This window comes from Talpa occidentalis, unplaced genomic scaffold, assembly GCF_014898055.3.
Source record: "Talpa occidentalis isolate TD23 unplaced genomic scaffold, MPIMG_talOcc4v2.1 talOcc4.14, whole genome shotgun sequence".
Lineage (NCBI taxonomy): Eukaryota > Metazoa > Chordata > Mammalia > Eulipotyphla > Talpidae > Talpa > Talpa occidentalis.
The window spans coordinates 4,432,909-4,460,639 of NW_023601433.1; the positions used below are offsets into that span (position 1 = coordinate 4,432,909).

At 46.1% G+C, this 27,731-nt stretch overlaps 1 protein-coding gene across 1 annotated transcript in view; it reads right to left on the reverse strand.

The window, feature by feature from the left end:
• The window catches only part of AGBL1 (AGBL carboxypeptidase 1), a 602,442-nt gene that overhangs the window by 313,161 nt on the left and 261,550 nt on the right, over window positions 1-27,731 (reverse strand). Inside the window, exons 20-21 of the mRNA XM_054695456.1 lie at window positions 15,952-16,083; window positions 5,929-6,105 (exon numbers count right to left, since the gene is read on the reverse strand). Coding sequence (XP_054551431.1) covers window positions 5,929-6,105; window positions 15,952-16,083 — 309 coding nt within the window. The remainder of the gene's footprint in view (window positions 1-5,928; window positions 6,106-15,951; window positions 16,084-27,731) is intronic.

The window sequence follows — 27,731 nt, forward strand, 5'->3', positions numbered from 1 at the left end:
AAAGAATTCTACTCCAATGAGACCACATATAGTACAAGGAAATGACTTCCAGGAGCACCACGATTCAAAATAAGTCCATAAGTTGTGTTCATGTTTAGAATAGGCTTTTACACTCAACAGTCTTTGGAGGAATTTAAATCTGCTTCTTGTTCTGCCCTCCCCTCTTCATCCCATCTTTATCCGTCCCATAGAAATAGACTCCCACACTCCCCTTACCTTTTCTAGAACCACACATGTGAATTTTCTACAATATCAATTAGCCTGCGCAGGAAGCTTGATAGAACAGAGGGCTGAGAGTGGAGGAAATGCTTAGAAAATACAGAGGGCAGGTGCTCTGATACAGCTATATCTGTAAATACAGGTACACAGATATCACTGTCCATAAAAGCCAAAACCTCAACCCAGCCTTCATATAAAAGTGAGTAAAGTCACAGAGACATAGCTTCCAACTCCAAAGGTCCTGATCAAGAAGGTCAAAATTAGGCAGGTCGTCATGTCATGGCTAAGAGCTGGAGTCTCAGTGTCTTTGTTTAAAATATTGGTAGAAAAGAAAACCACTGTTAGATTTTACATGCTATCAATAATAACACAGCATGCACTGTCTGCTCTGAAAATAGTGTTGGGTTTCTAGGCAGCAGCTCATTCAGTCTTTACAGCATCTCCAAGAAGGGAGAACTGTGCAGAGCATCATTTTTCCCACTAACCTCCATAGAGGGCAGGTCACCGTCTCCAGGTCGTGCTGCTGAACGCAGAGCTCTCTGGAGGGAATTCAGGAGCCCATGCTGAACAAGAAGCTCAGTGGCCATGGAGAGGAGCAGCTCCTGTCCCTAAAGCCCAGGACTCTTGGCACCAAAGACATTTTACAAGGTCAGAAACACAGGGGTGAATGTAAAGACACCAATGCCAGACCTGCCTGCCTAGATTCAAATTCTGATTCTACAACATACAAGCTGTGTGCTCTCGAGCGAGTTACCTAACCTTCCTGCCTGGCAGTGACCCCATATGTAAAGTGTGAGGATGCTAGAGGCAGCGCTGCATGGGCCACAGGCTTAACCACCTTACCTGACACAGACTTAAAATGATGCTACTTTAAGAACACTGCATATTTCAATACTCCATCAGAAGAAACCAGTTTCCATCACTCAGGAGTCTCCAACTTCTCTTCCCAGGTGTTTCAAGACAATCGAAAACTTCTCATGTTCTTACGCATGAGGCAAAAAAGGAAGGAAACAAGACCCGTCATCATTTGTCCTGAGTTTCAGTGTGGCAATAGGAGTAGAAACGTCTAGTTGGTCTTGGCTCTATATATTCAGTTCCTCCTTACCTGACCCAGTCTAAGCTGAGTGTTGTCTCTCCAAGATGCAGGTGCTTCCCAGAACCTGAGAGGTGAGCTTACCATGCAATTAGATAAGGCAAGGCTGCACTGGAGTGCGGCGGGTCTGTGACTCAACACCACCAGTATCCTGATAAGAAGTGGGGATACCTAGACAGAGGCGCCCACAAGGGGGGCTGTTGACAACACAGGAGGAGCCTGGAGTGGTGTTCACAAGCCAAGGAGTGCTGGTAACAGCAGACTCTAAGAGAATGACCTGGATCAGATTCACCACTGTAGTCTTTAGAGAGAAGGCAGACCTGTCGATACTTTGATTTTAGAATTCTGGCCTCCAAAATGGTGAGAGAATCCATTTCTGTTGATGGAAGCCATTGAGCTTTGCTGCAGCAGCCACAGGACTGGAATCGCCCATCGCCTGCTGCAGGGTAAAGCCATGTGCACAGTGCAAGGCCCCGTGCTGAGCTGGTCTCTAACTGTGCGGAGGGAGAGTCTGTGTTCCCTGAACAGCTAAGGCAAAGGGTGTGAGGGATCGGACACTCGAAAGCTGAGTTAAGATGATCTCATTTCTTCCATGAAATTCATCCCTATCGCGCCATCTTCACTAGCCCACGTGCTTAGTTTCAACATTTATGTTTTCTAATCGAGGCCTTTTTGAACTACTGTTATAAGTCGCTTTGCACAAGGACGTCTGAAGAGAGCTGCTGGCACAGGAGGTGAGTGGTGAGGAAGCAGAGCTGAGACGAAGAGGAAGCAGAACCTCACTCGGGTGCTCAATGAGCCTCCAGAGAGATCTGAAGGGGAATTTTGGAGTCCCCCCAGCTGAGGTCAGGAGGCCAGGCCTCTGCCCCCCACATCAACGACTCTGGGTGCAGGCTGCTCACACAGGGCAGCTGGGGCTTGGGTCAAGGCAGCTGCCGTCAGCTGCCTTTTCAGGTGAGGGACACTGAGCAGTCAGGACTGCTGGTGCCGGGGTCCTACAGAGGCATCTAGAAGATGCCCGAAGGCACCCCCTGTGGATGGGTGGAAACTTCCTGCCTAATCACCATGGTGTGAGGATGTGGCCTTGTAAGTTCCAACTTGGAGGAGCATTGCCCGCTGTGGAGAGAAAGCACTGGAGCCCTGAAGTCAGGTCCAGAGCCACACACGGGCAGTGACAGCGTCCATCCACGGCCCCCTCCTGCACACGTTCTCCACCCACCCTCACAGCAGCTCCTCTGCTCCCTGTTCTGGAATGGCCTCCACTCATGGCTGAGCCACGGCGATGTCTTCTCTTTCTCGTCCCCCAGGAACAGAGCGGGTGATCACTGGACTCTGTCTGGAAATCTCCACTCAGCCCGAGTCCCTTCTTTATTCCTTGTCATCAGTCCACGTTAGCACCCGCCCTGCGCTGACCTCGGTGCTGACCGGGAGGGGAATGAACGAGGGTTTGCAGGCTGCTGAGTGGGCCGGCGAGGAAGGACTGTGCTCTGACAGAGGAGGGATGGAGGGCAGCAGGGCGACTTGTGAGTGAACAACCCCTAGAGCCCTCACAGGGTCCTGCACAGGATGGATTCTGCAGGGCTCAGAACACACAGCGAGGGAGGGAGTCACTCTTGAAAGTTCACCCCTCTCCTGGCCTTCCTGTGAGGCCCACTTTGCCATCCCACACATCAGCAGGGGTGCCAAGGAGCATGTCCACTGCCTTCGTGGTGGGAAGGGCCTGTCATCCTCTGAGGCCATGGGCGGCGCAGTCACACGCCTTCCCTGTGCAAACACCCCATGCCAGTGACCCCAGGTCACAAGCCCTGGGGATGGAGCTCACGGCTGTTCACGCAGACCGGACGCCTCTAAAACATGAGCCCCCAAGGATGCATCATTCCGTATCGGCTGTTCTCCTCAACAGCCTCAATAACAGCGGGCCGGTCTCTCACAGGCAAAGCATCTCTCAGTGGGCGGGGCTCCCACATGAAATACAAATTATGGGTCTAAAGGTATAAACCTAACTGGGGAGATCATACCCCAAAGAAGCAAAAAAGCAGGAGAATATTTTTTTTTTTAAATTAGCCAACTCTAGACCAAAAATAGAAAACACCGTATTAATAATAATTATGTGAAGGTAATAGCTTATGTTCTTTAATGTAGTTCCAACATAAATGTCACTGTAAGAAATGATATTTCATTTCAATACTAACAAATCAGGTATTTAGTGTGCTGGGGGAGAAATGATTGGAACTACTTTAAAGCCACGTTAACCAGAGAAACTGCAAAAATATTTATATTCTTATGAAGGAAGAGTAGAATGCCCCTCGTGGGTACATTTAAGGCTCCTCCATCTTTTGGATAAATGGTAATGCTACACAAAAAATGGGAAGATGACCTTAGAATAAGAACCTCAGGGCCCGACTGGGACTCAGCTTCTCAACATACAAAAATCATTTGCAATACGGTCAGGATGGAAATTTCTCTACTGCTTTATAACTCACAGGATTCATTATATACCTCCAACAAAAATCACGCAACACCCAACTCTGGACTAGCTTCCTTCCCCTGGGGGAGCCCCATATGCAAAATGATTCACCATCCTCTTGCTCACTGTCTGCATTTCTGCTCAGTTGCTCAACAGTGTTTGGCAAAATGGGGAGCCGAGGCGAAGGAGAAAACCAATCCGTACAGAGAGGTGTTTCATATTGAGCCCGGGATCGTTACAGCAAAACCGGGTCTGGCACCGCAAGGGCTTTCTCCAGCCAGTTCCTGCTCCGGTCCTTCTTGTGGAGACCCCACGCAAAGGCCATGTGGAAAATTTCACAGGGCAAATGCTGAGGCCATATCTGAAAGCGACCCCGGGGTGGTGGGGGGTGGTCCCTTTCCTTCTTTGTTATTCCCAGCAGCCACTACTGCAGGCTGCGCTGCAGGGGAGCAGGAGAGCTGGAGGGGCCCTGGCCTCTGAGTCATTTAGTTTCAGACAACAGCTCCAAAGGACTTGGAGCCTCCAGCTGATTTATTGTGAATGGCATTGATACTTATGTGCCTGGGAGCTGTTAGCCTGAATGGGTGCTTGGAGAAACAAAGTCAATGAAAGTCACCAACCCAATAAACCTGCCAAGGATCGAATGCCGTTGTCTTTTAAACAAGTGGCTGGGCCCTTTCCATCAAGAGGCACACAGCTGGGGACGCACATGCCTGTGTCCATAAGGCCATGGAGCCAGAATGTTCCCGGCTTTCTATTTCCATGGCTCAGTAGGTTTTGAACAGATTCCTGATGCTCTAACTTCCCAGTGCATTCACATGGGATTCTCTTTTGGCCTTTATGGAAATCTTTGGTGTAGGGAGAAGGGTTTCTGATCTATGAAGTCCAGGTTCATAGAGGTAAGACCCTCACAGCACTGCTGCTAAGTGGAAGAGGGAGGCCTTTGGAAGCCCCATCCCGCGCCCTGCCAATGGTCTCACCTTCTGCTGCTGCCTCGACATTAATGGGGGTAAGTAAGGATTTGTTCAGCCAAACAGCTTCTTCTTTCACTATTAAAATAATCCTTTCAAGCAACTATTTAGACGAACTGGCTATTGAACGGAATTACTGGGTAGAATCGGGTGGTTCAGTCGCCCTGTGTTGAGAGGACCCTGGCCAGGTGGGGAGACAGGTAATGTTCATCACCTCTCACTCCCTGGCCCCCTTGATAGCTAACAGATTTCTAAAAGCACGGGATTGTGCAGAGGCCAAGAGCTTCCTGGCCATTCCAGCGAGGATCAATGCCAACACAAAGAGCTTAACACTGGTGAGGTCCAGGTATTCTTGGGGTTGAATGGAAGTCACCAAGGAGTAGTCTGTCAGCTTGCCTAACAAATTGAAAAGAGTCTATTACCTTGGCACTGTCACAATGTCCCTTATTTATGCTCCTCTGGTGAGGGAGTGGAAGGGGAGCTAGAACAGCCTGTGCAGCAGCTCTCCGGCTGCTCCTGCAGCTAATATAGCTGTAGAAAGAAGGTGATTTATACGCACCCTTTCCCTCGACACGAAAGTGTGCAACCCAGACCACTCATCTTGGGAAGACCCACATCTCTCTCTCTTTCTCTCTCTCACATACACGCACACTCCTGTTTGCCCTGGTGACAGCTGAGGGCAGAGCTGCTGACTGAGATCAGCACGGAAAACAGAGAAACACAAGCCACAGAAATACTGACAACATCTACACACCACCCGATGCCCTTCGTGATGCGGGGGTTCCAGTCCACTTGTTGCAAAAGGCAACAGCATGCTCCTCCACATAAAACAGGGCCAGACAGAGGTTCCATAAAGGCTGGGGGTGCGTGTCAGGAGGAGGCTCCCTGCCGCTCGCTGGAGAGGGCAGATGATTGAGAAACCAACTCGGCAGGCATGCACAAATTGCTTCCAGGATCAACACAGATTGTGCTGCCAGTAAAAGCAATCACTGAACTAGTTCTGCAGGAGCAGGGAGCTGAGCCAGACCCCACCTAGAGACTTCTTCCTCTTTCAGGTGAGAAAACAAAAGCGAGGGGCCAGGGAGAGCTGCCTCCCTCCTTCTCACCCCCCACCCCCCCCCCCCGCCCCACAGTACTCCTGCTGAGTGAAAACACAGGTGCCCCGTGGCCTCACGTACCTGGTAGGGTCCCTGGTTGCAACCACAGTAGCTGCTTTCCATGGTGTAGCTTCTGGACACCCCCATCTCCCTCCACACCACGACCCGGGCGGTGGAGGCTCGGGATTTCTCCACGAGGAAGCTGCAGCTGCTCATCGTAAATGCTGGTGCTAGCTTATCAAGGATTTTGGGAAGAGCCTGCAGTAAAAAAAAAAAAAAAAAAAAAATCATTATGATGAGTGGTGGGCGACTGGGGATATGCATCATAAAAACATCTTCTCAACATTTATTAAGTATCCCCATATTTCACACATTAAACATACTCTACTGCCTTTTTTTTAAGATCTTTTTTATTTATTGATACAAGCACTGGGGTACAGGCCAGAGGCACGGGAGGGTGAGAGAATCCACCAGAGACAGAGCAGGGAGCAGAACAGGCAGAAGGACCAAAATCCACTGCTGAGGGGAGCAGCGGGCAAGACAGGAGAGGTCTGCTGCTGTGCCGTGTGGGTATCTCCCTGGCGGCTGGGAATCAAACCGGCACCGTGGAGGCTGCAGACAGCTTCACAGCATTGCGTTCCACCTGCTGCACCACCGGGGAGGCCCCCAATTTTTTTTTTTTTATCAACTCTAAGAAATGGAAAACAGGTTAAGGAAAGCGAAGTCAGAAAGAAAGAACTTGAGTTCACCTACAGGCTGGCTGGACGAGGATCAAAGGCCACCCTGGTGTAGGGTAAGGTAAAAATGTATCAGGCTTTTCTGCCCTCCCACCATTAGGATGGATGACGCATCTGTGGTCCTGAGTGCATGCCCGATGGTGGGCACCTGGAGTGGGGTGTGGGCACCTGTAGATGGGATTCACCTGGGCTGAGACTGGGCTTCTAGGGCAGTGTCATGGGGATGCCAGCAGAAGAGCAGATCGGAAAAGCGGAGCAAAAGAGAACAGAACCAACAAGAGTGGAACACCAGGAGAGAGAGAGCCCAGAGAGGGTGAAGACGCGCTGGAAGCTGGGAGGCCTGCCAGCCCCTGCCTGCCGGTGTACCTGCTAAATCCCAATAAAAGCCTGCAAAAGCCACCGAGGGGTCCAGGATTCTCACTTTACCCTGTCTCCTGGATCCTAGAGATCCTGCTCTGGCCCTTCCTGCCGCTACACCTGGCCAGGTCCAAAAGCCACCCCCGCAGAGTCCAGAGACCACACACGGTCCTCCCGCATCACCTCTCGCTGCACGGACGCTCGTTGCATGCAGGCGTCCAATCTCACCGTGTCGAGCTGAGCCCCATGGAAAGTCACGGATTTCCCAGAGGCCTGAAGCTTCCAGAGTAACTACGAAGCCGCGCTGTGTCCAGGCTTTATGGGTCAAGCTAAGGACTGCTCACATCGCACCCAGGGCCCACGGCTGACTCTTGCTCGGAGCGCATAGAAAGTTCGCTCGTCTCCTAAGAGAGTGCAAGCGCCAAGGTGGGCTTGATCAGTCCATGAATCTGGGGCTGGAATATTTGCAAAACTACAAATTCATCCACTCCGGGTTCACGTATCCCACCTTCCCCTAGGAGGCAAAAGCTTTGTGTGAGAACAGTTAAGTCTCCACTTAGAGGCCCCTGATTGGCAGAGAGGGGGTGTCCAGGCAGACCTCTCCGACCCTGAAGCTCAGAGCACAGAACACGGGTCCCGGGGTCAGCAGAAACGCGGCGCTTAGAAAGTCCATGATATTAACAAGAAGACTTCGCTCCCAGACTATCCACCAACAAGCACATACTGTAAAATTAGGTACACTGGATCGCGAGTGGTGAAACTGCAGATTTTTGGACATATTGTGCAGAGAAGGTAGATGTAAAGGCAGGACAGGACACAGTGCAGGTTTTCTGATCCCATGCAGACCGGGTAAAGGAGGAGTCAGAGTCCTCAGTGGCTTTTTTGCAGGTCTTTTATTGGGGTTCACCAGGCATATGGCAGGCAGGGGTGCTGGCTGGGGAGCTGGCAGGCCTCCCAGCCCCCAGCAAGTCTTCACTCTATCTGGACTCTCTGGCGTTCGTTCTGCTGCTTCTCGGCTTCTGCTTCGGCTTCTACTGCTGCTCCTGGCGTCCCCGTGACGCCGCCCTTAAAAGCACAGTCTTAGCGCAGGTGAATCCCATCTACCTATGCCCACACCCTACTCCAGGTGCCCGCCATCAGGCATGCATTCAGGACAAGGATCCATCATCTACCCTGATGGCGGAAGGGCAGAAAAGCCTGATATTTTCTTTACCCTACAGTAGAGAACTAGAACAAGTTGATGGCATACAAATCAATAAATTATTTTTAAAGATTTCTGTTTTGTTCATTTCTAGGATATTGAGCAAATCTCTTAATATCTCTGCTTCTTACTGTTCCCGTGTTTAATATACCTGTTAATTATATTAATGGCAGGATGAATATAATTATCAATTATATAAATTACATATGAGCGTATATTAACATACTTATTAATATAACTTTCCATGATCTCTAAGTTCCGACATAGCTTCCAGACCTACAGCATCATTTGCACAAGGGAAATGAAATGCTAACGATGTCCTCACTTAATTTCTCTAATTGTCTCTTAATTGATTTCATCTGTCCATTTTCAACCCTCTCTCCTGGTGCTCTCTCACCCCACGCTTCAATGACAATTACGGATTGTGTATGTACTGAGTTGTTTCTTTTCTAATGTTCTGTGTCTTGTTCACCGAACAACCTATATCTGAAGCTCCCAAAGAATCATCCAAATTATTTGCTGAGATAAATAGAATCCGCTGGTCTGGACGCTTAGGGAACTGCTTATATAGGTAAAACAGACTATTAATATAGACCGCAACTCAAGTGGTGGAATATAATCGTAATTTACCAATATTTTGCCAGGTTGCACAAGCTTAATCTGGCTTTCATACTTCAGTGAAGCTGGTTTTCTTAGCTAGTACAACCCCTGTACAAAGCCCTAGATGACCCCTCGCTCGCAGCCCATCCCCTTTTCTCACTCTGACATAGAACAATTTGTGTAGAAGCACAAGGGGAAGAGAATGAGGACTTCACTGTAAGATGTGTGGGAGTCTGCCATTTAATGAACAAGTAAACCACCACCATGGAGATGGAGGGAGGAGCCCCTTGCTGGGGAGATGCAAAGGTCCTGTGGTCAGCCCCACAGACATCAAGTGGTGAGGGTGTGGCTGCACAGAGGCATGCAGGCTCAAAAGCCTGAGTTCTGGACCCCCACACAGCGTGACTTCGAGCCACCGAACTTGTCCAGTTCCCCGTTTTGCCACCGTAAAAGGGGAGGTGGGCACAGCCCTTGCCTTGAGTGGGGCAGGAGCACTCAGGACCTCTCTAAACGGTGCTATTATCACCATTATTACTGTTGTTCAGAGCAGAGTTGGCGGATTTGGAAGAGAAAAGCCAGTCGGCTCTAATACTGAACCTTCCAAGATTTAAAAAATGCAAAGCCTCTCTTTGCATGTATAGATCCCTCTTTCAACTCAGTTAACTCCCATTCCCCAAGCTCCAAACACGCACTTATTCTTGCTTTCTCCATTTCTTTAATTCTAAACTGCAGAGCATTCAACTCATCATTTTCACCCTCTGAAATAGTATCTGCTTTATAAGGTCACTGATGTCAGAATCTAACAGTGTAGACACTGAGGCAGAACTACCGGGTCCCAATTCCAGCTCTCACCAACTAAGGGACTTTGGACACATAGTATCTGTGTCTCCCTTCTCTCACAGGTGAAATGGGATGTTATTAAAAGTGCCTATTCTTTCAACAAACAATTGTCAAATACTTCTATTACCAAACACGATTCTGGAACAGAGGGTAGCTGGGCAGATGAGATGAATTAATGCTCAGAAAGCACTTAGAAAAGTAGCCAGAATGTGCCTAGCACCGTGAGTAGCATCCATAATTACTTGCTGCTCCTCAAAACTGGAAACTGAAGGAGAGTGCCAGTGGCGGGACAGTCTCTAGCAAGAGGTATAGGCAGCCGGCAGGGACCTGACTTCAAGCCACTTCTCATTTACTTTCATCCATCACTGGCAATTAAAGTTTTTTGAGGCTCCAGTTTTTTTTTGTTTTGTTTTGTTTTTTTTAAAGATTTATTTATTTATTTATTTATTTATTTATACAAGCACTGGGTACAGTCAGAAGCGCGGGAGGGTGAGAGGATTCACCAGAGCCAGAGCGGGGAGCAGAGCAGGCAGAAGGACCGAAGTACACTGCTGAGAGGAGCAGTGGGCGCGGCAGGAGAGGTCTGTGCGCCATGTGGGACCCTCGCCCGGCGGCCGGGGATCAAACCGGAGCTGCAGAGGCTGCAGGCAGCTTTGCAACCCAGCGCTCAACTGCTGCGCCACCAGGGAGGCCCGAGGCTCGAGTTTTAATCATGCCATTAAGTCATGCCATTCTACTGCCTCAGATGGCTCCTGAAATCCAGCCTAAATTAAAAATCACCCACAATACACGTTTTTCTCCATGGAGCCCCCTAACATGGCTCAGCACCCCTCAAATATGTGGCTATTAGAGTCAGGTGGGATCCTCTACCCAGCTCTACATTGCAGAGTTAACCATTCCCTCCTGGGTGAGCTCACTGTCCTTGCACGTGTTATTCTACATTTTAAGTTTTTGTTAATCGGCCTCTCTCTCCAACACAAATACCTAGCACATAGAAGGTAAAGACTATTTGATTTTAAAAAACATACCTTTTGAGGTAAGTGTAGCTTGATTAATTTTAGTAAATGCATTTCTTTGCAACTAACACTTCAAGCCAGTTTTATTATACTTTCATCACCCTAAAACGTCTTCCATGCTCCTTTCCTGTAAATTCCTGCCCTAGGCAACCTCAGATCTATTTTGTGACTCTATGTGTCTTTGTCTTCTTTTCAGAATTTCATATAAATTAATCCCTACAATTTTTTTCTCTGCCTCCAACTTGATTCATGTAGCATGTTTTAGAAGTTCATCAATGTTGTATATGTGTCAGTAGTTTTTTCCTTTTTACTGCGAAGCAGCCATTGTAAGAATATTTTTGTTCATCCCTTCACAGGCTGGTGGACTAACAGAACTGGCCCCACTTCGGGGATACAGTGCCCAAGGCTGCTGTGGACACTCACGGACAAATGGGTTTTCACTTTTCATAGATACACAGGAGTGCAATTATTGGCTCGTGTGTTAAAATTATTCATTTCAAAGCTGAACTTAACTTTGAAGAAACTGCCCCTGTTTTCCAGAGTGGCCACAAACCAACCTACATGCCCACCAGTAATGAATAAAAGTTCTTGGTTGTAAACATCCTTCCCCGACACTTGACATTTCCATTTATTTTTATTCTAGTGATCATGTAGAGCTATCCCATTACGGTTTTATTTGCAATTAATAAATAATGGCATTGTTCACATTAACCATTTATACGTTGCCCTTGGTGGGGTGTTTTATCTCACCTTTACCCCTTTTTAAAGATCAAGTTTTTCCTTATTCTTGACTTAAAAATACTTCATATATTCTGGAAACATGATTTGAAATTATTTTTTCTCATTCAGTGGCTTGTCCTTCTACTTTCTTAAACTGTGTCTTCTCTCACTTTTTTTAAAAAGATTTATTTATTTATTTATACAAGAACCGGGGTACAGGCCAGATGGGCAGGAGGGTGAGAGGATTCACCAGAGACAGATTGGGGCCACAGAACAGGCGGACTGGCTGAACTACACTGCTGAGGGGAGCAGCGGGCGTGACAGAAGTCTGATGCCATGTGGGACCCTCGCTGGCCAGCCGGGATCGAACAGGTGCTTCAGGCTACAGACAGCTTCACACAGAGGCCCTTAAACTGTGTCTTCTGAAGAGCAGAACTTTTTTAAGTTTGATAAAGTCCATGATAGATTTGACTAATCAAAGAAGACAATATTACAGAGTGAGTGGCTTAGTCTCACATGTAGGCAAATGGGTCATTTCAAGGTAAACTTTGTCCATGATGTGAGGCAAAGCCTACACCCATTTTCTCAAGTGGTGTCCAATTGCTCAGCGTGTTGGTTGAGGAGATGGTTCTTCCCCCATTGACTAACCTTGTCACCTTTTGTCAAAAATCATTCAGCACAAACACGTGGGCGCGTGTCTGCTTTCTCTGTGCATTCCTTTGTCCTGCCGCGCCTCGTGCCAACACCACTTTCCCCAATAGCGCGCTGTTACTATGAGTCATGAAACCACGTAAAGCAAAACTTCCAATAATGTTAAACAAATCCTGCATTCAGAAACAAACCCACCCGTCACAATGAATAATGACTTTTTGTGTTGATGAGTTTGATTTGTTACTGTCTCCAAGGATTTGGTGGTGGTGGTGGTAGTGGTGGTGGGGGATTGGTTGGTTGAGAGATACTGGCTCTCTTTCCTTGTGATGTCTGTCCTGGCTTTCACTTCAGACACAAACGGGCTTCATAAAATAGGCTGGGAAGTAGTTCTCATTTACCTTTTGAAAGGATTTTTTGGCTACTGAATATTTTGTCATATGTATAGGTGACATATATTAATTGAAAGAACACCAACCTAGAACATCTTTTGAGTTTCCGGTGTACAGAAGAACAACATCAGCATGTGCTGTTTTCACTAAGTGTGGGTCACCCATTCCCGATTCTTCCCATGTTTTGTAATCTGGGGTTGAAAATGGGACATCACAGACAATATTTTGAATTGTCCGAATTCTACTTTCAGACATTCTACTTTCTTAATCTCTGAATTCTACTTTCTTAGTCTATGTTTTTTTTAATGCTTTTATGTTTTAATTTGCAATCGATGCCACTGATGCATCTGCAGTTTTTAAACTTTTATTTAAATTGTATTTTTAATTTCACATCATGTCTGCTCAGCTTAATGGTTAGCAAGTGTGGTGGGCAAACGTTGTGGTCAAGCTTCCTGAGTCCACAGGCCTTTCACTCCAGGCGGATCAGATTGGGTGGGGAGCACTTTCTAAGTTAAGTCTGCGTTTATATTTTGCTGTACTTCTTGGGTCTTTCCTGAACAGACACATTTATCCTCATAATCCAGAAATATATGGAGAGTCTATCCCAGCCCTGCTGAGGCTCTCTCATTTCCAGCATCTCACCTGCACATGCCTGGCTTTTTGCAGGTTTGCGCTGGTGAAACTGCATTTTTAATGACCACACAGAAGTGTGAGGAGCCACCTTGATGTTCTTTCAAGAAGTTCTGATAATTTTCAAGGATAAAAGCTTTTCAACCTATTATCTGCATTTGGTCATTTGCAGACAGATGAAATGATTTTTTGGACAATTTTTCTGGTTTTGCTCTTGTGTTTTGCAGATGGAGTCACTGACCTCTTTCTACCACCATAACTGGGAGTAGTGCCATTGAGGATGAGCCGTTCAATTGAATCAACAGTGTAGAGTGGATGCAAAATATAATAGTTTATCATCTTCTCTTAATGCAATGCTAGAGGACAAAAGAGGCTCTGATGAACGGAACATACTTAAAATGGCTCCTTTTTAGATATGAATGTAAGGACCGGCCTGTGACCTGCTGACCCTGGCAGACACTACGACCATAGCATCAAAGCATCCTACATAGACACTCTCTCCTAAGTCTCAGTTCCCCCATCTGTAAATGAATGGGCCCTTTCAATCCTGACAAAATCCATTTACACAAAACACTTTCTAGGCAGGACACCAGCATGATGGTGAATTTTATGTACCAACTTTACTGCAGAAAGTTGACACATAAAGATATTTCTGGCTATGTCTGTGAGAGTATTCCAGATGGGATTAACCCGTGAATAAGTGGGCTCAGTAAAACAGGAGAGGCCCAGCCTCTCCAACTTGTGTGGGAATCACCCAATCTGTTGAGAGTCTGAAGAGAACAAAAGATGGAGGAAGAGAAAATTTGCCTTCCTGAGTGATCGAGCTAAGACATCAGCCTTCTCCTGACATAAGGCTGGGATCTGTATCATCAGTTCCCCTGATTCTCAGGCATGCAGACTCACTGAGCTACACCACTGGTTTTCTTTGGGTGTCCAATTTGTAGATGGAAGATAGTGAGACTTCTCAGTCTCTACAATCACATGAGTGATTCCCATCTAGGTATATTGATAGATAAAAAATAAGAGCTATTGGGCCTCCCCGGTGGCGCAGCGGTTGAGCGCTGGGTTGCGAAGCTGCGATCCCCCGCTGACCAGAGGGTACATGGCGCGCAGACCTAGTGCTCCCCTCAGCAGTGTACTTCGGTCCTTCTGCCTGCTCTGCTCCCCAGGAAATTCTGACTGTACCCAGTGCATGTTAAACAAAACATTACATGCCTCTATAAGAACTAGATTTCTAAGAGTTATTACTATATGGAATATATAATAGTAATATAAGGAAATTATAGGATTTAAAATAACATTACTTATCAGTATTTCTCTAATCAATTAATATTATTTTAATGTCATATCATAGATAATCGTAATATATATCATACATTAACATATACTATAAGTATGTTTAATATATGCTATAAGTATGTTTAATAATGTTACTGTAGCAATAGTTTATATATACATATTCCATCTTATTCATTCTGTTTCTGTGTCAAGATCATTATTTATTTGTCACTGTGCCCTAGATTTAGAAAGTCAGTGATGGAAGACTCTACACACTATTGAGAATCCTAAAGAGCAACCCAAGAAGCGAGGATGTTTAGGCAGGAAGTGAGGAGAAGAGCTAAGTCCTTGTGCACTTTGCTCCTTCTGCATATCTCAAAACAGCCCTTGAAGAATCCTAGGGCATCAAGGAATTCAATTTAATAAACTTGCAGAATTAAACTTCTTCACTGAATAAGGGAGAAATCACACCAACTGATTTACCCACAACTAGGGAACCAAGTAGATAAATATCTAGATGGAGTCATCTTTTTCAGTAGCATTGACAATAAATACAACTGCACTTATTCTCATGGGCAGAGACAGAGTCATAGCCACCTCTGTAATGGTAGCACCTACACCTTACCTAACATGGAGACCTAACAATGGTCTCAAAACCATCGGTGAATTAATAAATTCAACAACATGAATCATAACAGAGCCACAGGTTAAGAATCCATTGTATGGCTCCCTCGGATAGCAGGTCTCTGTCCCATTCCATGTTGATTTCATGCTGGTTTCTTAAGGTTGGAAAATGCAGAATCTTTTAGTTTACAAAATATCAAGCGTGGAGATCATTTTACGTATGTCAACACAACTACCCCCCCATGACTATTTTGACATACTAAACTAGTTTCCGAAGTAAGATTAAGCAGTTAAGCTTCTTGAGGTTTTACACCACGACTCTGGTTGAGCCTTAGAGCAAATAGAGCATGGAGGATAAGCTGTTGATTCAGTTCTAATGGCCTTGGGGGATCTCTACTGCTCAGTAACAATCCCATTTCTGATGGAAGGAGGGAAGAGGGTGGCGAAAAACTCCAGGAACAGAGGAAGTGTTTCTAGGTGAAATAGTAGTTTGGTGGACTTGGACCATTTTTAATGCTATCATTAACCTTGGGGAAGAAGCAATTTGGTGCACACTAAATTCATATGCCTGGAATAATGAGGGATTTAGAAGAGGTGGGCACTGTCATAATTTTTCTTTTTTCTATATAAATTTGAAACAAAGGTCAGATTTTATTTCATGTCTGTGCCTTTGCCTTATCCATCTTTTCCAGAGAATCAGGTGACAGATGTCAGCATGGTGGTTCAGAGAGGTGGCATTAATGGCTCACAGTCACATAGCTAATTGCAAACCAGCCATTGAATTGAGGTTTCCTGCATTCAATTCTCAGGCCTTTTGCATTATTATATCATACAGAAAACAAATTCAGAGCAACCAGGCCATTATTCACCAAAAATGTGTGTGTGTGTGTGTGTGTGTATGTGTGTGTGGGGGGGTGTTCCACAGCCCTCACACCCACTTGCATCCTAATGCTGTAGTGAAAACAACAAAATGTTTATTCAGGAAGAGCAAGGAGGAGCAGCCTGCATCTCAGGGGCAAGAGGGTGGACTCGGTGCCCGGGGCCATTCTCCTCAGACTCACCCTGTAGCTGACATCCTCCAAGAGGACAGATGCTCCTGCAGCCGAGTCTGCCTGCCACAGGGTCTCTTTGATGCTACAGCCGTAAAGGAACACGTTCTTCTTCTGCGAGTGGCCGTGGAAGTCACAGAAGACCTGCAGTGGCCAAAGGCGAAAGGCAGTGTGAGCTAATCACTTCGTTTTTTTTAATTCTGAAAATGTCAACTTGCTGAGGTCACAGAAACAGCTGCATGGTGCTGGCAGGTGACCTCAGCAGAATGCATCAGTGGGGTCACAGGGGAGGAAAGGCAGGTTGCAGGGGGCTTAGGAGTGAGCAGAATGGGAAGAAATAGAGAGCCATGGACAGCTCTCCTGAAAAATTATTTGTGAAAGAGGAAACAGGGGTAAAACCAGAAAAGGAACTAAGTACAAAGTTTTCATTTGTGACAGTTTTAAATAATTTTTAAAAACAGTAGGAAATATCCACGTAGAAGGAATAGATTAAATGTTTAAAATATAGTTTTCTCTAGCATCTGGCTTGGTAAAGAAATAAAGTCCGGCAAAACGCAAGGCTTAGCACACAAAAGAGGTGGGGGTGGCTACAAAGAGGAAGCACGAGGGGTGTTTGGGATGAATAAGACTGTACCCCATCACGACTCTGTGGCAGAGCACACCTTAGTGCACGCCTCAAAACCTTTGAAACTACACCACAAAGGGTGTATTTTGCTGTATGTAAATTGTCAAAACATCCAACCACACTGCCAGCATTGGGAAAATCTAAAATGAAATAGAAACTGTAATAAGGGAACTTATCTGTATTGCAAATGAATAAAATAATCAAATTTAATGGGGTGGGAAGAAGAAAACTAACCTAGGTTCCTCTGGAAAATACTAGCTTCCACATAATAATGTAAAAATAAAGACAAAAGCTCTGAATACTAACACTGTGCTCTTGTTAATAAATACATTTATTACAGTGGTGTGGGTTAGTAATATTGAAACCACTTTATATGTACACTAGGGATGAACAAATAAGTAGATATATCTTAGGAGGGAGATATATAATGAGTTTCTCATTGCTGGAGGAAAAAGTTAAAGGCAATGGCAACAGGAAGACCAAATAAACTCTCTGGTATTCAACTGAAATTAGAAGTATCACTGTGATGTCTTGGGTTTTTAAATATATATGCAGAGATATGTTTAAATATAGAAATAAAAATGAGTGCCTGTATAGATGAGTTAGCACAGCCACATACTTTTCCAAGTCTTGTTCTTTGAGAGGACCTAGACAAATCCACCTCCACAGCCAGGAGCACAGCTACTGCCCACATTCTAATCCCATTCTCCAGTACAAGGAACCAGGTTTTCTCAACCAGTAGTTAATTTCAGGGCTCAGAGAAAATACAGGCTGAGGACACCATGACAGGTGATGCCAGAAAGGAATATTTCAAAAGGAAGAGTTATGTTTAAAGGACTCGGGAACCAATATATATTTTAAAGATTTATTTCTTTATGCATCCAAGAACTGGGGTACAGGCCAGAGGTGTGGGGGGTGAGAGGATTCACCAGAGACAGAGTGGAGAGCAGAACAGGCGGACTGGCTAAAAAACACTGCTGAGGGGAGCAGCGGGCGAGACAGGAGAGGTCTGCTGCGCCATGTGGGTTGCTCCCTGGACGGGATCGAACTTGTGCTTCAGAGGCTGAGGAGAGCTTCACAGTGCTGTGCTTAACACCTTGCGCCATCAGGGAGGCCCCTCAGGGACCAACAGTAATAAGAAAAAGAGGCGTCATCCAACTTTAAAGTGGGCAAAATATTTGAATTGACATTTCATGGAAGCGAATGTCTATGTGGCTATTTTGCAAATGAAAATGAACTCAACCTCATTAATACCAAGGAGGTCATGTGGCCACCACCACAAGATGCCATGGCACGGAATGGGATATTAGGACCACTGATTCCATAGCAGAGATAAATGCAAGTGCTGATTGGGTAGATTGCTCAAACCCAGCCTGCAGACTATAAAATGATACCACTATCCTGGAAAAACAATCTGGGAGCACCTTCTAAAGCTGACTAAAAACATTCTAGAGCCCACTCCAGCCCAACTGGGTACCAGGAGAGATCAGATTATGTCCATAGCAGCACTATTTTTCCTAGCCTAAGCCTGTGAATAAAATGCATTCATTGTGGTGTAATCATTTAACAAAATACAGTCCAGCATAAAAGAATAACTTAGATAGACATAAAAGAATAAATCTGGGTGATTTCTCTTTTATGTCATTCCAAAGCAGGCAAGTTAATTGGCAATGCAGCAGAATCCAGCAGAATTGTGGGATCCGATGGTAGATCTATTTTTAATATTTTGAGAAACCTCTATGACAGTTTTCCACAGGGGCTGAACCAGTCTACATTCCTACCAATATTGTACAAGGATTTCTTTTTCTCCACATATTCCCCAATAGATTATTTCTGGGTTTTCTGGATAATAACTGGTCTCTCACCAGCATAAGATGATGTCTCGTCGAGGTTTTGATTTGCATTTCCCTGATGATAAGTGACGAAAAGCATTTTTTTTCATGTGCCTGTTGGCCAAGGATATGTCTTCTTTGGAGAAGTGCCTACTTAGTTTTTCTGCCCATTTTCTGATTGGGTTGTTTATTTTCTTATCGTTGCATTGTGTGAGTTCTTCAGCTGTCTTGGCTATCAGTCCTCTGTCAGATGTAGGATGTGCAAATATTTTTACCCATTCTGCAGGGTATCTTTGTTTTACTGATAGTTTCCTTCATTGTGCAGAAGCTTTCAGTTTGATATAATCTCATTTGTTTATAATTCCTTTTGTTTTTCTTGCCTTTAGAGACAAATCCAAAAAGGTACCACTGAAGCCAATGTCATACAGTGTTTTTCCTATGCTTTCTCCTATATATTCTAAGGTTTCAGGTCTTACATCCAAGTCTTTAATCCATTTCGATTTAATTTTTGCATATGGTATGAGGTCCAGTTTCTTTCTTTCCCATATGACTGCCCAGCTTTCCCAACAGTATTCTATACACTTGGTTCCTTTGTCACAGGTTAACTGTTGAATAAATGTGTATTTATTTCTCAGCTCTCAATTCTATTCCATTGGTCTGTGTGTCTATTTTTATTCCACCATGATACTATTTTGATTACTATAGCTTTGTGATATAGTTTTAATTCTGAGAGTGTACCTCCATTCTAACTGGGTTTTGTTTTCATTTTTATTTTTGTTTTTTGATCAGGATTGCTTTGGCTCTTTGGGGTCATTTGCGGTTCCACATGAATTTCATAACATTTGTTCTCTTTCTTTCAAGAATACCATTGAAACGTTGATAGGGATTGCATTGAATTTTGATATTGCTTTGGGCAGGATGGTCATTTTAACAATGTTAATTCCTCCAATCCATGAACAGAGACTATCTTTCTATCTCGTTGTGTCTTCTTCTTTCAACAATATCATATGGTTTATATTGCACAATTCCTTTACCTCCTTTGTTAAGTTTATTCCTATGTATTAATTATTTTGGTGCAATTGCATTTATATTTTATACAGAATCAGGTTTATAGTTACAGTTTCAGGTTAAAGTCTTATGAAAAAATAAATCTCCCAACTCCTGGACATCTCTGAGATGTGGGTTATGAAGAGTTGAGGAGAGGGAGTAGGTCCATTGACCAGTCAAACCGGAGACAAGATAAATCACAAAAGAGCAGAACAGTGAATCTGCATAGAGAAAAACAAAATGAGAAATGAAAGATGGAAGAACTGTGAGGTTTTGGTCTTTTCCAGTTCCTGTGAGACCTCACTGGACTTTACTTCCCCCTGACCAGTGGGGTTACTTTGAGAGGTTTCTGATATTTCCAACAAAATTATGCTCCCAAGCCAGTGCTTCTCATCCTGTGCAGGGATCGAATCTCCTGAGGAGGTTTTAAAAGTATCAATGCCTGGAGCCCACCTCCAGAGATGTTGATTTAATTGGTCTGCAATGGTACAGGTTGTGGGAGTTTTTAAAACCTCCAGCTGATGGCTGAAGCTCAGCAGGGCTGAGAAACACCATGTTCAGTCCAGGGGCTCAAGCAATGGTGCCTAATGGTTGTCACGTAGCAGAAAACCTGGAGGGTTTGCAAGAGCAGAGGCCACTGATAGGGAAAAATGGCTCCTTGCGTTCATCAGAGATGGAAAACAGAAGGAAAATCTTAAATTCCTGAAAGTCTGGGTTTGATCATTTAGAAAAGGTTTCAATAGGGCCTTACTCTTACATTTTCAGGTGAGATCAAGTAAAATACTTGGAGAATGGGTTCTGCTGAATTTATTTTCCTAGTGAACCTAGGGAGAACTACAAATTCTTCTTGATTCAACCCAATTAAATTTGATTTCTGTGATTAGTTTTCTCACTGTTAAGTCATGCTGGGATGGAGTTGGGGAGAGCACCTAGTAAAGACCCACTGATCCCCAAATATGCCCTGCCATTTCAGGAGCATGCCTTAAAGAATAATGCTGAAAGATCCATTACTTTGACTCTCTTTTAAAGTGTATTCCTCTGAAATGAGGCTTTATTCATTGGAGGTGGCTGTGAAAATTAAGAGGACACAATGAGTGATATACAATATGCCCCATTATAACCGCTCAGTAAGTGGTGGTAAGTTATGGATGTTTTTATATACATATATTTTTATTTTTAAGCAATGATTTTCATGAAATATGATGGTACATTTCTAGGCTGACCTTGAAGTAAAATACTGACACAACTTTGTAAATAAATGGGAGTCCCAATTTCTCACTGTGCACAGGTTTTAAATATCTTTTTTTAAATTCAATAAAATAATTTCTTTTTATTATTATTTTTTATTATTTTTTTTCTTACAACAACATCAATGTAGGCCCTATAGTTCTCCCTCCACTGTATCACCCGTGAACCATCCCCATATTCCCTGAGGCTTACAGCAAAGGAGGGGTGAGAAAGAGAGCAAAACAGGGGAGGGAGGAACACAAGGGTTTCAAAGATCTTTTTTGGAAAATTTAAAGGTAAGTTTGAAGAAGTAGAACTGAGGTCACATCTTCCCCTGTTGGGCATTCTTTCCATGAATAAGTACAGTAATTGCTTTGGTGTTTTTTCAACACACACACACACACACACACACACACACACAGAGCTGAGCCACTTCCAAGCAATTCTGTGGTTCAAGTGTCCTGGTGGGCCCAGGACCAACTATTCCTAACAATCCCCAGGTGAGGTGGAGGCCCCTGGACATGCATTGAAACCTCCAGTCTGGAGGAAGCAACTGCACACTTGATGAAGGATGACTGCTCCACCATCGTGAATTTTCCACCAACCCTTGTCACTTTCGCCTCAGTTTCTCCCTGTGCAAAGGAGGCAAACAAATGAGGACTGTGTCTCAGCAGCACCCCTCCACAAAGCCAGCAGCTCTGACCACCTCTATGGGACAGGATCCTTAAGTGCTGATTCACCCCGATCAAATGTGACTTCTGCACTTAGGTTTCTCAATGCTGAGTCATCACTTGGATGGAGTTGGGGAGAGGACCTGGTGAAGACCCACTGACCCCCAACACTCCATGCAAGTTCAGGAGCATGCCTTAAAGAATAATGCTCCTGAAATGGAGGTGAGCTGCTCCCCGTCTCCCCCAACACACAGACTGTGACGGCAGAGGCCCACCTGCTCGCCTGCAGGGACGAGCACTGCTCAGCCCTGGGAGTCCCAGTGGCCCCTGAAGATTCAAAATAAAGGAGATGGTGACATTGTTTTGCTTGGTGCTCAATTGACATGCCTAAAAATAAATGCCTCTTAATTACAAGAAACATGTGTTCCTCTCAATTGCAGGGGGCCATTACAAGAAAATTAGCAAGTCATCTCAGTTGAGGAAGCTTGTTCTTCCCTACTTGAAAATGTAAAACGGATGCTTCTCTTCAGTGAAGACCTGAACCAGGTGAGCAGGAAGTGTGCCAGTCACGGCACTGCAAGGTTACCCGTCAGCCAGGGGCCTTGGCTGATTCCTCATCGATCAATTCAAAACATATTTACGGGTGCCTGCTGTGTGGCAGAAAAAAATAAAATTTTACTATAACACTACTCTGCGTAACACTGTCGACAGCCACATGGTTTGTTTATGAAAGACTTGGGATCCTTCAGATACTGTGCTTAAAACCTAATACGGATTATCTCACGATGAAGGAGGTGCCCTAGACACCCCCCTTTTGCGCGTGAGAAAATTGAACTTCAGGAAAAATGAATAATGACGTGCCCGGGCTTCTCCAAGTTTGCACCGCTGTCACAGATGTGACTGATCCTTGAACCCTCCCGGGCTGCCATCTGGGGCCCACGCTTGAAATCTCTTTTCATTTCTCTATCACGTCCTCCAGGACCTGTTTGGGTGGGATGAGCCCCCAAGTGCACGGGAGATCCTACTGGGTGAGGAGAGAGCGAGAGGTGAGCAGGGTCTCCAGGACCCCAAACATGGGCATGCCACGGGGGAGTGTCTTCACACCACAGTGACACACACACACAGGAAGAGAAGCCTGTGCCTCTGGATCCTGAGGGAAGTCCCTCCTGGGAGGAGTCCCGCCCCTGAGACGTGTCCACATGCACGAACAGGAGCCAGGGACAGTAGCTCAAAGACACAGAGCGAGAGCAGAGCCTGTTTGCGTGGGCAGAGGCGGGCTGAGCCAGGTGCAGGGGCGCCCTTGCGGGGTGTCAGATGGTTTCCTGAGGTGGTGGCGGAGCCATGAAGTACAATATTTGGGTGAAGAGAGGCCGAGGACCCACGCACAAGGCAGCAGTGTTGGGCATGGGACTGAGTCCAGGCAGGAGGGAGCTGGGGGCGTCGCTGCAGCCCGCAGAGGTAAGCATGGAGACCGCAGGAGCTTGGGCCGAGAGTGAGGAGGTAGAGTCCACAGGAACTGGGGGCTCAGTGGTGTGAGGAAGAGGGTGAGAATAACAGCTGGGTGTCCACGGTAAGTGAATGGGTGAGAAGATTCTGCCTTCCCCCGAGGCGAGCAGCTCAGCAAGAGATTCGGGTCTGGAGGTTCATTTAGTTTAGTTTAGTTTTGTTTGCACTGGAGTGGCTGGTTCTCAACTTGTTGACCCCGAGCTAACTGAACTGATTCCCCCGTCTCACTGTCTCCATCAGCAAAGGAGAGGGTGTGGATTGGATTGCAATTTTGAAATCAGGTTCTTAGGCATCTTGCTAGTTTCTTTTCCAATAAATTCCTGTCTGAGCTAAATTGCAAGGTTAATTTAATTCACACCAACGTGAGTTCCATCATTTCTGGCTCCGCAAAGAGGCTGATCAGGGCTGCACTGCTCTGCTCCTCCCCCGCCTCCCTCATCTTGCCCCTCCGCTCCTTAGCCCCGTTCCAGTCCCTCTGCAAGCGAACTGGGCCCCTTGTTTGAAAGGTCCCCCACCCATCCCAAACACACCTCCCCAGGCCTTTTCCCACTGGCCACTACACTCCTCTCCCCGACTGTGTTGACTGCTCTGCTTTGCCAGCTTAAAACTGCTGTGTTTTTCACTCCTGACATCTGGGCCTTATTCCTGCTTCCCAGCAGCCAGACCTCTGCTTTATTTATCCCATTGCCACGGGAACGCAAAGGCGAGGCTGAAGCAGGAGGAGGCACATTCCGGGGCATGCAATGGAAACCCAAACCCAAACCGCAATGCTTCCAATTAAACCAGCCGAGACTCACTAAGCCCTGGGGAATCTGGTTTGGGCACCAAGGTGGGCAGGCAGGATTGAGCCCGAGCTCCTCAGCGGAGCGAACACCTCTGAGGGCAGCCAGAGTGGGGGCGTGTTCAGTGAATGGGAAGAGCTCTGCTCGTGAGACGTGATCCCTGGTGGTGTCATGGAGAATCCTGCTTCCTCCCTAGGAAGGCCCGTCTGCGTTGCCAGCAGCATCTAGCCTGGGCTGAGGTTAACAAGAGGGGCCTTGCACAGAATATGCTCCTAGAACTACCTGAAAGGGGAGTTGACTCTCCTTCCCCTTCCTAAAATGAGCAACAGGCACTTAAAGTGGCCATTATGAGCCAAAGTGCCAACAGGACCTTAGAAAGGCAAGCTTTACCGACAAGTGGGTGCTGCCCCCCCACCCCAACACACACTGATGGCTACTTTTGGGTAAAATTTCCACATTTAACTCAGCAGAAGGTATCGATAACTAACTGGTTATGAAACTGTCCTCAGTGGGGCTCTATTATGTGTAATTGAGGCTGGAGGAGGCTGCCTGCCTGCCCAGTGTCACATATTAAAATGTTCTTTTAAAAAATCTTTCAAGTGTAAATGAACACTGACACGCAGCCTCGCAGCCTCGCAGCCTGGCATGCGGCTTTGTGTGGGTGACAGCACCTTCTGGTAAATAAAAATAATTTTAATGTCTGCTATTCATCTGAGTGCCTGACATGTGCCAGTCACAGTCTAAGATCTTACACATCTGTAATTGATATGGTAGCACCGGCCCAGAGGAGAACATCATCCAGAACTTGCAGATTAATTCCATCTTCTACAAAGTTTAAGGAGGTTCAGTGACTTGCTCACCGCCTCCCATTAAAATCCCATGTGTTTTAGCTCAAACGCTGATGAGTTCGGCTCCAAAGATTTTCCAGATCAAAATATTTTAAAATATCGATCTACTAATAGCAAAGAGCCATGTCACAAGGCTGTTCATTAGCAAAATTAAGAGCAAAGCACCAGGCCGATCCCAAGGTCTTGCTTTTGCTGCTGCTGCTGCCTGTCTCTGGCTGGCTGGCTCCCTGCGAGCTGTAAGCTTCACTCCCCGAGACGGCTCTTGTGCAGTCGGTGATAGATTCCTCAGGAGTGAAGACTGGTCCTTTCTCAGTGTGAGACAGTGAAGGGAGAGAGGCAGCAGCTCCCTTGGGCACAGTCTCCTCTGCCACCTGTCTCCTCTGCTTGCAGGTCCTGAGACTCCAAGGTAGAAGCGTCAATCTGCCCATTTGGTGTGCCAACCCCAATCAGCACAGGTGCGTAATTGGCGCCTGTCTTCACCAGAGGTGGGGTCTAGACAGGAGGTCTCTTTGACATTAGACTGGTTTCCGAATTGCCTGGATAAATCTAGGGGTGAGGAATGGGCAGGGAAAGACAGGCCCTCCAACATGCCCAGGTTGTGCACAGAGATTGCCTCAGTTTCCTGATTTGCACTCAGATCTTTGAGGACTGTTGAGTTTGCCTTCAAGGCTGGATGATGATTTGCTTCTGGGGCTAGAACCCCAAACTCTGTGTCCAGTGCCACTGGCCATGACCATTGATGCCTTGCTCCACTCACTAGCTCGGTCTTAGTTGGACAAGCAACAGAGAAGCACAGTTGTGCCTTCCCTCCAGCACACACGCATTGTGTCTGCATTTGAAGCCTCTGCTCTGATTCTCCCTCACCAAGAACAGGCCTAGAGCACAGCCGCCCCTCTGGCCCCGTCTCCACACGTTTCTTGCCTTCTCCCCACTCCCCGCAGCTCTGGGCAGATGCGCCTGCACAAGAGACCAAGGGACGAGGGGCATCACCTACCTTGGCAGCGGCCCTGCTAGTCTCCACACCACCCCCCTCCGCACCTCACTCCATCCCACAAAAAAGGGAAAATATGGAGCTTGCGCAGACTCCTTTGGAGAACACAACTGGCCCTCCCTGTGCCGGGGGGAGATTTTCAGCCCCTGTGCCATGCAGAAGGCGCACTGGAGACACTCGTGAGGGGGAGAGCAGCGTCCCCTCGCTCTCCGATGTAAGTTTATCCAGGACACTGTAGAAATTGACTTAAAATGTGGAGCATTTGTCCCTATAAAAAATATCTACAAAGCATGGTTCTGGTGTGTTCGAGAAGCATTGTGTACTCTTTATTCTGGGGAACAACTACAAAGAAAAGAGTATGAATCAAATTTAATTTTTTTTTAAAGATTTATTTATTTATTTATACAAGCACTGGGTACAGTCAGAAGTGTGGGAGGGTGAGAGAATTCACCAGAGCCAGAGCAGGGAGCAGAACAAGCAGACTGACGAAGTACACTGCTGAGGGGAGCAGCGGGCGAGACAGGAGAGGTCTGTCGCGCCATGTGGGACCCTCATCTGTGGCCGGGGATTGAACAGGCGCTGCAGAGGCTGCGGGCAGCTTCACAGCCCAGCACTCAACTTCTGTGCCACCAGGGGAGGCCCCAAATTTAATTTTTGTCCCCAGCACCTCATGGGCACGCTCCCCCCGCCCCACACCCGAGGCTGCAGGGATTGTTTTTCCTACCAAACCCTCAAGGACAAAAAGAGGGGGATTCTAGATTGAGTACTTTAGCATGAGTGGATGAAAATAAGCCAAAGCAACTCTTGTTCTTCTGCCACTTCTGAGGAAATAAAATAAAAAGTGTGTACAGAGTATCCTGAAGGGCTTGCGACGAGGTTCTAGGAGGGTCAAGCCATCCCTTTGCCCTCTCCTTTGTGCCTCTTTTTAAAGAAACTGATTAACTAAAAGCATATGCCAGAGGAACAGAGGAAGACCAGGAAAAGCATTTAAGTAGCTGAAAATTCTGTTCCATTGGTCCCCAGACAAAGATAAAACCAAAATATGCCCGCCCTGTCCCCTGGCAGAAGGCAGCCGAGTTTGTGTGAGTTGTAAACGGAAATCAATGAGCTGTTCAAAGAGCCTGGAAATCCCTTTACCAACATGTGCTCGCAGAGCCACAGTCAAGGGGCTGGGAATCAATCCCTCTGCTAACTCCAGAGCCCAGAATCTTTGTAACGACACAGGGGCCAGACTCGCGGCCACAGGCCACTCAGAAGCAGCTGCTGACCTGCTTTCTGCACGTCAGCTGGAGCCCGGGTGCTTTCCTCACTCCAGAGCCTGGGTAACAAGCCTCCACACCCTCGGGAGGGGCCCACAGAGCGGAGCCGACTCCACGTCTCCCACTAGCTGGTTGTCCAACCTATTGCTTCTTTAGGGTTTTCTCCTTGTGCACCTTGCTCTCGTGATCCTCTTCTACAGTCTATTCTTTTCTGGGCAAGATGTCTTCCTTGACTTGACTTGTATGCCTCTTCACCCCAGAGCATAGTCATATCGACCTACATGACTCTTATTTTGGGCCGCCCTGGTCTGCTAACGGCATTCAGAGCCTTGTGACCTTGCCTTGATTTATCCTGAACTGTTTGTGTTCAGGTGAGGATGTCCTGATGGTGGAATCCACAGATTGCGAAGGTACAAGTTGATGGGTGTGGATATATCTGACCCTTCAATCAAGAGATAGTATATTTCCACTAACTAGAATGTTCCCGCCTGACCCTTATTATTCAATCTCCTTCTTGATTTGTCTCTTCATTGATTACTTTTGCTGATCTTGAGCTTTACATAAATAGAAATATAGCATATGTACCCCTTAGTGTCTGGCTTATTTCACTCAATATGTTGCTGAAATCCATCCATGTTGTTGAGTTTCTCGGTACACTATTCTTTTCTTAATTTAATTTCTGAATAGTATTCCAATGTATGAATATGTTAATATTTACTGTTTCTAGACTTTTGTATCCACCATCTGAAGCAGATTTCCTGCCTCTCTAAAAAATGAGACAGAAAATTGGGGTTCAAGAGAATCGGTAAGGGGCCATAAGATCAGGGTGATGTCAGATGTGTCTGTGCCTCCAGTTAATGAAAAGCTTCCTTCCCTTTGCCCTATGCAGTGACCGCAAGCATAGTAAACTCATCAGAGTCCCAGCCTCACCAGGAAGAAGTTATCTAAGCGATCATAGACAGACCTAAGGCTGTCTTGGAAAGAATGCATCTCAGCCTTATTTT